The 10,168-nt window shown below is 37.1% G+C and overlaps 2 protein-coding genes across 2 annotated transcripts; one reads left to right on the forward strand and one right to left on the reverse strand.

The window, feature by feature from the left end:
• The first annotated feature begins 273 nt into the window (after positions 1 to 273).
• LOC111798872 (uncharacterized) lies at positions 274 to 1,087 on the forward strand. The gene has a single exon (XM_087125482.1). The coding sequence runs from the start codon at positions 359 to 361 to the stop codon at positions 911 to 913; it is 555 nt and encodes a 184-aa protein (XP_086981608.1). The 5' UTR covers positions 274 to 358; the 3' UTR covers positions 914 to 1,087.
• Positions 1,088 to 2,859: 1,772 nt separating this feature from the next.
• Positions 2,860 to 8,966, reverse strand: FAS1 (chromatin assembly factor-1 (FASCIATA1) (FAS1)). Its single transcript, XM_023682361.2, has 13 exons — positions 8,807 to 8,966; positions 8,178 to 8,664; positions 7,466 to 7,565; positions 6,386 to 6,533; positions 6,181 to 6,304; positions 5,740 to 6,098; positions 5,330 to 5,656; positions 5,100 to 5,181; positions 4,796 to 4,936; positions 4,123 to 4,530; positions 3,719 to 3,856; positions 3,403 to 3,448; positions 2,860 to 3,313 (listed from the first exon to the last, which is right to left on the reverse strand). Exons 2-13 carry the CDS (start codon positions 8,652 to 8,654, stop codon positions 3,159 to 3,161), a joined length of 2,505 nt encoding a protein of 834 aa, XP_023538129.2. The 5' UTR covers positions 8,655 to 8,664; positions 8,807 to 8,966; the 3' UTR covers positions 2,860 to 3,158.
• Positions 8,967 to 10,168: the final 1,202 nt, after the last annotated feature.

The following is a 10,168-nucleotide window of genomic DNA, read 5'->3' on the forward strand; positions in this document are numbered from 1 at the left end:
CTTACTAACCACTAGCCAAATCCCCGAGGGTCGAGTTTTGTTTCCTAAGTTTCATGTTCGAGTATTTTCGTATTCTAGCTGTTGGTTAAAAGTACTCACAAACCCCACCAAAATCAATTCAAAAGATAATCTTCACAACTGTAAAGAACACAAAGAAAGTAGCCGTTAACCCCATTTGATTCCATTCACAAGTAACGTCTCTCAGAATTTAAAAAATTAAAGAAACAAAACTGACCGTTACCTGGAAATCTATATCTTCTTCCCGTTCTTCATCCCCAAATCTCATCTCAATCTTCTTCAATCTTCTTCAATCTCTTCAATCTCCCAAATTCGACTCGAAACGAACCGGATTTCGTCAATGGGTCTCTCACCATCTTCACCATCACCCTCAATTTCCAGGTCTCATTACAACATCCACAAGCTCTTCCTCCTCTGCAACTACATCCTCCTCGGCGCCGCCTCCTCCTGCATTTTCCTAACTCTATCCCTCCGCCTCATCCCCTCCGTATGCGGCTTCTTCATAATCTTCCTCCACGCCTTCACAATCGCCGGAGCTGTATCCGGCTGCGCCATGGCTGCCGCCGCTACCGGCCGCTGGTTCGGCGTCCATATGGTCTTCACCGTCCTGACCGCCATATTTCAAGGCTCTGTTGCGGTTCTGATTTTCACCAGAACTAGCGATTTCCTTGGGGAACTGAAATCGTACGTCCGGGAGGAAGATGGGTCGGTGATTTTGAAATTGGGCGGCGGATTGAGCTGCTTGATCTTTGGTTTGGAGTGGGTTGTGCTGGTTTTGGCGTTCTGTTTGAAGTATTACTTTTATGTTGAGGGAAATGGAAGCGGTGAGAAGAGAAGTGCTAAGGTTCAACAGTTTGAAGATTCGAAGTGGGCGGCGGCGCCATTCCCAGTTTGAAGATTCTTCTTTTTGGATGAATTTTGGTTTTGGTTTTGGTTTGTGGTTCTTGATGATGATTCAAATTCATTCATATTTGATTGGTTTCTTTGTGTTTGTGTTTGATTGATTATATTATATGTATGTATTGTATGTGTTTATGAGTTTAATTAAGCTTGGAATTATGGCTTCAAATTTGATTCCATTTGAACGGGGTGATATTCTTCTTAATATAGTTGAAAATTAGAAGAAAAACCGGATCCATCAAAAGAAACTCAATGATGTGAATGCATAACGCTCTCCCTAATGGTCACGAACCATGTAATTTTTCAGAGTGATTATGAATATTGAATGATATTTAAAATCGTAGGTTATGGAGTCGGATACTTATTAGTTACTTGATGGATATATAATAGAGCTATATATGGTCATAATAAACAACGAGATATATAATTAAAAGTCATAGCTTATGATTATGTGATATGAATCCAACATCTGATCACTTGCATGTATTACCAATTAAGACGAACGAGCAATTACAAGAAGTAATACAAAGAAGACTTACCCCTTTGGTAATTACCAATTAAGACGAACGAGCAATTACAAGAAGTATAATACAAAGAAGACTTACCTTTGGTAGTTACCAATTATGACAATTTATGAATGTCTTATTTTATCCAATTTGTATTTAATAGCATTTATTAGTTTCGTGGCCGGACTTTATTATATTAGGGTTATCTTGTGGGCCTATTTATATTAGGGTTATCTTGTGGGCCTATTTAATGGCACGTAATATTCAATTTTGAAATCATGGTGGAATACACAAACCTTGTGGTTGAAACTTGGGTGGTATGTTTCTTTCAAACCTTGCTTTAGGTTTGATGTTAAAAATAGATTTATTGGATTAACCATGATCAAGCTAATTCTGGAGTGAGTCGTCTTGGTATCTAAAAATGACCATCATAGATTCTAAGTTCGATCTAAAGAGTCATTTATCTTCTAACCAGCTTTTTGTTGGAATCAATCCGTTAAGTTAGCTTTCTCTATGAACTTTTTGCAAGGATTCGAGGACCTCTAGCTTTGCAAAATCTAGCATTGCATGGCGCTTATCATTATGCATAATAAAACTATATATGGTAAATATATAAAGTAAATAGTTATATATAGTAGATGACTATATGTGATAAAACTATATATATTAAACTATACTAAACTATACTATATATGTACATTTTAGGCCCTGTCGTGCATTTTCTCTGGACTCTATTCTAATTAAGTCATTAACTTGATTGATTACACACCTACCATTGATTAAACATTTAATTCATAGCACGAGAGGGCATTTTTAGTGTTAATTAGGTTCAATTAATTAAGCTAAATTGACCTAATGGTTGCACAAAAAATCTCTAAAATTAAAAGATGAGCTATACTCATAATCACTAAAGCATACTCTCTTTGAAATCAAACCACAAGAGAACAAACAAGCCAGCAGAGGAGACTTAACTTCGAGTCTCGTTGCTTCGCTCCCTTACCTATTTCCCTTATTCATTCCATAAGTTAAGTAAAGTCCAGGCCAGGAATGAAAACACCTATTTACCTTGTTCAAGAAGTAATAGGAAAAGCAAACTAGGATGCGTTAGAGATAGCAGGTTCTAGGGCAAAAAACGAATGTTGTTCAAATGCATATCCCATTTTTAGCAGGGTTATGAAAATCCACGAGAAGCAACCAACCGATCTCGTTTATATCAATTCAAAGAAAAAGGGGAAAATGCAAACAATCGTTCCCCCGACAATCTCCACAAATCTCGAGTTGTGTAATTTTTCTATTGGAGAAGTCCCAACATATCCAACCATAACACTAAATTACTTCAGTATAATTTTTATATTCATCCTTTGATTAAATCTCTAAAAAAAAATGATGAGTTAATTAAAACTCGTAAAATCTATGGAACTCAAGTGCAAGTTAATGGTACAAACACGATTCCACCCTTTATCATGTAAACATCATAGCTTGGGTTCATCAGTTTGTTCAGCAACAAAACAGAACAAAAACTATCATACAGGACACCCCCTTTCATTTTCTATATCACTTGCTCTTCATGGTTAGACTCAACAAAAGATACATTCAAACTACAGGACACCCCCCCTTTCATTCTCTCTTTTCAAACATCTTAGACTTCAGTCTACAACAGGATTCACAGATATGAGTCTTATGGAAGAACATACGATGGATCATAGTACAAAACCTGGTAACGGCGAGACGATGCTATTGATTCGTGTAAGTTTTCTGATCTTGGACGGTTGAACCTGGTTTCAAAGACTGAGGTGAAGTTTCGTTCACATTAATACACTTTCCGGTAGGCGGCAGGCAGCGTTTTGAGAAAAATGCTGCAATAGTTTTTGGTCTTCGGATGCTCTTTTCTGCAAATAAAGAAAAAGAGTTGATCGAAATCGAGTAAAATACACGTGATAGTGTCTGCAACCAAAATCGTTATTCCAAGAATACAAACCTGGAGACACCAGAACACCATGTTTCTCCAAAATTTCCTTTTTAACCTGCATACATTAGACCATGCTTACTGCTAAGTAAAAGAATCGATCGAGCACTAGTCGAAATCAACAAACTAAGATAATGACTGTAAATCAAACCTAAGATTCTGCAGTTATTTATGTCACAGGGTAAGTGAAAATAGGCATTCACAATCAGAATCAAAGTTTTGCTATGCATCAGACAGGGACAAGCAACTTAAGAATGAAATCACCAAAGCATCTACGTATCAGACTTTTAAAATCTTAAAAGTAAGAATTTAGAACCAGTTCACCAACCTGCCATCGGTTTTCTACAAAGTCGGATACTTCCCGGACTTTGTTCCGCAAATGAGACTTTGGTACAGTAGGAAACTTCTGCTGCAAAGACTCAACAACTTTGTTGATACCCTGTGAGCAGGACTGAATAGTTGATACCTGTTAAATGAGATATTGTCATTGCCAAGGATCAATTATTGGAATTGAAGTACAAGAAAACATGTAACTACAAAGAATCAAAACATCGCATCTAAGATACAGTGAAACCACATTGATAAAACTCGGTTCATTAGACTACGTTCATTTAAAACTCAAACCAGGACAAGTTCAACAGACTGTATGAAACCACATAAATCTATTGTTGTACTTTTCCAAAATAGTTCATGGAAGTTCATATTTGACGATTTAGAATGCACAAATCTTACAATTGCAGCCATATCTGAATCGAGGATAGCTGACGTTGAGATCTGGGTGCTACTTTCCTTGGCACTTGGGAGGCACATTTCTGGATCCTCATCTGGCGTTCTATCAACTAAAATCTCCACAGGGCACCCGCCCTGCATCAAGCGCATGCTGAGAGCTGCTAAGCATGTCTGCTCTAGCTTAGATGTGCCATCAAGATCTTCAGCCATTAGCAAATTATCCTTCTCATGCAATAAATTTAATACAATCAATGGCTGATTTTTTCTAAGTGCAAGCTCTGTCATGTTGTAGAGATGCTTTTGCTGCTTAAACAAACTATAAAGTTCTTTGCCCTCCATATCTTGCTTAGAACTAGGTGTGCTCCTGACCTCATCAACATCATCAGTTTCCATCCTGTCATGTTCCACGCCCTACAAGCTCGAAGGGAAATTCAAACTTCATAAATTTCTTCATGAATATGTTTAAAGAAATAAAACTAATGCATCCCAGGAATGATCCACCGAAACAGATTAGTTTGGTTTAACATTTACTACAATACTATTATATTATTCAAATGAACTTTTGGGAACATCAAATAATGGATTCAGAAGGAAATTTTGGTTCTATTCATACTTAACTCATTTCACAACCACCATTAAAAAAAATTAGATAAACTTAAACATCTGTGTTTCACACCTCATTTTCTGAGAGATATCCATCAGGGACAAAAAATCCATCTTCACTGTCTTCATCTTCCTCCGCTTTTGCACAACCTTCCTCTTCTAAGTTTTCTTCATCATCCTTATCACAATCTGAGAGGCTTTCACCAGGATCCTCCTGCAAAATGAGAATGCAAATTTGAAATATCTTATCTCGAGGACACAATTGTTCAAGGTCATGTAAATTTGTAATATTGTAATATAACATACTAGATTTCTTTCAATTCTTCTCAAATAAATAAATAAAATATAGAGTGTAAACAAAAATCTGGGTGCACTACCTCTTCCCATTCTTCATCACTGTCAACATCATAATCCAAATCTGGGTCCTTCCTAAACGGATGGCGTGGTCCAACAACATGACTGGAAATAATTGTAACACCCCAAAGATAAGTAAAATTTCAAATGAGAAGTCCAATTATGGAATCCAAGGCAAACTGATAAATTCATACGTAAAGGTTGATCAATCACGACTAGATTTTTAAAAATATATAATAAAAAAACTACTTGCCTCTTTGTGGACCAAATGCCATAAAAAGCAGGCCTATAGCTCTTTGAAAACTGCAACAACTGCTTCCCCTTCCCCCTGTTCAACTTACTGGCATGAGGCAAACTGCTGCAGAACTCTGTGTGGCTGGTTCTATCATCTGTAATTTGTTCTTCCCAACCATCTACAAGCCTCTCCTCACCCAATTCACCATCATTAGCGGATTCTCTACCATTTGAAAGTTTAAGTTCCTTAAATAGATCACACTTTGGCTTCTGACGAATGCCCCAGTGATTTTTCCCTCTTGAACGAATTGAATGACCTATGAAGCGCCAAGAAGATAAGTGCAGCCTGAAAGTGAAACACGTCTTAAAATATGACCTCAAGAAAGCCACAACTCTAAAAAAATAATACCATATAAGGTAAATGAATACCTGCGAATATCAACAGAATTGATCGCATTACTTGAAGAAAGAGTGCAGTCCATGAATTGCGTGCAAGCCTCCAGCATGTTTTCACTCTGTTTACTCAATGGAACTGATGTAGTCAATTCAGTTGTCGGACAATCATTCTGACATGACGGACTAGGTTTAGTTTTCTTAAGGAAACGCTCCATTATGGAAGCTTGCTTTAGTACAGAAAGTCTCTTTTTTGATTCAGCTTCTTCCCGCTGTCTGCGACGTTGATCTTTTTCAGCGTCCTCTTCCTGCTTCTTAAGTTGTTTTTTCATTTCAATCTCTTCTTTTTCACGACGACGCTTTTCCTCCCTTTCTGTCACTTTTGACTCCTTTTCCTGATTTTCAATGATTTGTACATGTCACCACCTGAAAAGCTCAAGAGTTGAAATTTTTTCAAAATTTTATACACATACTTACATTTTGCAACTTCTCCTTTTGTTGTTCCCTGTCTATTCTCTTTTTCTCCTTTTCAGCCTCCCGCTGACTTCTCTCTAATTGTTTGACCATTAGCTTCTCCTCTCGTTTTGCTTCCTTCACAGCCCTGAAATAAGAAGTTCAAATTGAACAAGCAACATAGAGGAATACAAATTTGAAGCATTAAAGATTTAGAAATAAACCATACATCTCAGAAGCAGTCTTCTGTGACAAGCCATCCACCAATGAACGGATCATGGCTTCATCAAACAATTTACCAAGTTTTTCTGATGCTTTTATGAACTCTTGAATGCAAGTCCGATCAATCTCTGTCTTCAGCAGGGCTGACATCATCGCTGAAATAGGACAAACATCAGAGATTAACAATGGAGGAAAATTAGAATAGAAACTCAAGAATAAACCGTTAAAAATAGGCCAAAAATGAAGATTTTAAATCATGGAGAAACACAATCATAAGAAAAAATGCATTTGCACAAGCAAAGAGTTTATAGTCCATATGCCCTCACTTTTTTGCTTTTGCTTCAAAAGGTTTTGCACTATAGCAAACCTTATGCTTCAAAAAACTCTGGGTTTACGTGTACCCATGCCAAGCTAATCACAATAATAGGCAGTGAAAAGAAACATTGAGTAGGCTTGATAATTTGAACCAGAAGGAGAAAGACGTCCTAACTGAACCTGATTCACCTTTAATCTCCTATGAACAAAACTGTATTTAAAACCCACGTTATGAACTGAAGTGTCTAAACTGAACTCCCATAAATCTTTTAGATGGGTCACAAATAAATCAACTTCTTTTGCATATGATGTTACAACTTCTCTCTCAATCTAGCTAGAATATTATGTTTATAATTTTATATCAACATTAATTTGTAACAAATAAACGTCATTTTTTCCGTTATCCAAAAAGCCATGATGAAGGGAGTAGAGTAAAAGCAGAAAAAGGAAAGAACAACAATTACACATTCAAAGCTAAGTGAGGTTAGCTCAGCGGTTTTGTGCATGTAGTCCATCCCTTCAAGTTAGAGGTTCAAATTCTCATACCCTAGACTTATACTCGAGAAAACAATTACAGAGCCAAAGCAGCAGTTACAAGCTTCAAAAATATGAGAGGAAAAAGAGGACATCTAATAAGGTCATATTCCCCTACCTATTAGAACAAGAGGAAAACAGATTATTTTCCCCATATCACTTATTGAACCCAAAATAAAAAAAGAATAAAAACAAACAAGATAATACATAAACACACACACAAAAAAAAAGTGCCTACCCGAGAGAACAGTGATCCTCTCATGAATTTTCTTCCGACATTTACGACGAATGTTCAATATTCCACGGGTGGATTTTGGCACCATCTTTAGATCCCTGGTCTTTAAAATTAATAAGGAAAATCAGCATGTAGCACAGGACAAAAGCTTAAAATATATAGAGACAGAGAGAAATTCAGCCAAAGAAACTAATGAATTATGGCACTGGCACCACATAAACATTAAGTTTACAAGAAAACAATCAGATATAAAGAACAAATGTCCTGTACCTATTTACTAAAGATAAGTAATATCAGGAACAAAAGTGACAACAATTAATTAACTGGAGTAGAAATGAAATGTTGAGTGCATCCAGTAACTTGAGGAATTTAATTAGAAAATAACCACAAGAAGAAAATCATGATAGAATGTAAGTTATACATTCTTTCGAAGAAACTAATCTAGAATCAGACCACATACACTCCCAAGAAATGGGAATGACCAATAGCTTATACGAGGAGCTAATAACAAAAGGAAGTGATTGCTCCCTTAGTTCATGTTAAATTGAATTTTACAATCATACTATAAGAAGTTGATATTTAAATTGCAAAATAATACCCCTTGATCTTCATAACAATTATGGCAGTATAATCAGATTTATAACGTAACCGGAATAAAATGGCAAAGGGTAAAACACCCATCACGCAGAGATAAATAAGATGGGTATCAATGTACCTCCCAACACCATAGACACTCTTTAGAGACGTCTTCTAAAACATCCGCATCAGGGTTAGGCACACCATACATAACCCTCTGACCAACAAAGAGAACAGAGGCTTTCACTGAAGCGACAGTCACAGTCTCCACTCCACCACCACCACTATCAATGTTCTTCATCTTCTCGTAAATCTCATCAACAAGCTTCGACAATGGCAGTTCACTCTCTTCCAAAAGAGCAGCAACAACCGAATTACTAGAACTACATTGGCCTAAATCAAGATCTACTTTCTGACCCTTAACTTCTTCATAATACTTAAACAAACTCTCAATCTCCTTCTGAATACCCTCGATCTTCGCATTTCTCTCTTCCTTCTCGAAACCCTCTATTTCCAAGCAACCCCTCTTCCGTTTCTGAACCTTCCGAGGCCGATTCTGACCATCCGTACTCGAAGGTTTCGAACATTCATCAACGTCCATTGCAACCGCATCCATTTACAAGAAACTAACACATGCAAAGAAGAAATTAGAAACCCTAGAAGTTGAGACGGAGCAAGAACAAAAAAAAAAAAAAAAAAAAAAAAAAAAAAAAAAAAAAAAAAAAATCGAAAAGAGTGGAAGAATCAGAGTTCATATGCGGCGATTACCTTGAAGAAACTATGAGGATCGAGTTGTTGATCCAGAAGTATTGGTAAGGATTTTGCTTGTGTTCTTGATTTGGAAGAAGTGGGTGGAACGAAATGGGTATGGTTTGAGAAGAAAAAAAAAATTAATAATTTAAGTGATAAGAGATCGAAGAGTAAAGAAAAAGGAAAATTAAAAAATATATTTTCCCGCCAAACGAAATTGGCTATCGATTTGGCTCCAAATTTGGCGCACCTTGGCGCCACGGACTTCTATTTGGTGCCAAAATTAGTTTCTTCTTATTTTAATAATATTATATATATATATACCGACATTGGGTCCTATTGGCACGTGCATGCCACATTGTGGACGAGTGTCTCGTGCGACTTTCTTTTAGATGGGTTTTTCAAGAACAGTACTGAATGCAGAGTGTGTTGGTATTGTGCCCCAACTTGTGTGTTAAAGGTTGGATTATGCACCTAGAATGTATGTTGTAAATGGTTTAGTATGGACATGGGAGAGGCCAATGCTCGAGAGAACTTGAATGGATGGATGTTTGGGATGTCTGGATGAGATGATCAACACGTGGGTTAGTTTCTTTTTATTTTAATAATATTATATATATATATATATATATATACCGTCATCGGGTCCTATGGCACATGCATGTCACAGTGTGGGCGAGCGTTTCGAGACGAGTGTCTTGTGCGACTTCCTTTTAAATGGGGTTTTCAAGGATAGTACTGAACGTATGGGTGTGTTGGTATTGTGTTCCAGCCTGTGTGTTAGAGGTTGGATTATGCAATTGCTATCTGGAACGTATGATGTAAATGGTTTAGTATGGACATGGGAGAGGCCAATGCTCGAGAGAACTTGAATGGATGGATGTTTGGATGAGATGATCGACACGTGGGTTAGTTTCTTTTTATTTTAATAATATTTTATATATATATACCGCCATTGGGTCCTATGGCACATGCATGTCACAGTGTGGGCGAGCGTTTCGAGACGAGTGTCTTGTGCGACTTTCTTTTAAATGGGTTTTTCAAGGATAGTACTGAACGTATGGGCGTGCTGGTATTGTGCTCCAGCCTGTGTGTTAGAGGTTGGATTATGCACTTACTATCGGGAATGTATGTTGCAAATGGTTTAGTATGGACATGGGAGAGCCCAATGCTCGAGAGATTTGAATGGATGGATGTTTGGGATGTCCGGATCAGATGATCGACACGTGGGTTAGTTTCCAATGGATGTGTCCGAGTAAGCTAAAATAGTCGATGTGTCTTGAGATATTGGACGATGTCATGATGTACTGGTCGTGTTGTTGGAAACTGAAATGATATTGAAATACAATGTTGTTGTGTTGCACACGATTGAAGTTGAAC

This window comes from Cucurbita pepo, chromosome 7, assembly GCF_057944985.1.
Source record: "Cucurbita pepo subsp. pepo isolate OVF chromosome 7, ASM5794498v1, whole genome shotgun sequence".
Lineage (NCBI taxonomy): Eukaryota > Viridiplantae > Streptophyta > Magnoliopsida > Cucurbitales > Cucurbitaceae > Cucurbita > Cucurbita pepo.

Bases quoted from the DNA above. Each gene is read 5' to 3' on its own strand.
- LOC111798872 (XM_087125482.1), top strand. From the start codon at position 359: ATGGGTCTCTCACCATCTTCACCATCACCCTCAATTTCCAGGTCTCAT.
- FAS1 (XM_023682361.2), bottom strand. From the start codon at position 8,654: ATGGATGCGGTTGCAATGGACGTTGATGAATGTTCGAAACCTTCGAGT. The intron at 6,305-6,385 runs GTATGGTTTATT...TTCTTATTTCAG, and splicing joins CAGAAGACTGCTTCTGAGAT to GGCTGTGAAGGAAGCAAAAC. The intron at 3,449-3,718 runs GTTGGTGAACTG...TAATGTATGCAG, and splicing joins TTGTAGAAAACCGATGGCAG to GTTAAAAAGGAAATTTTGGA.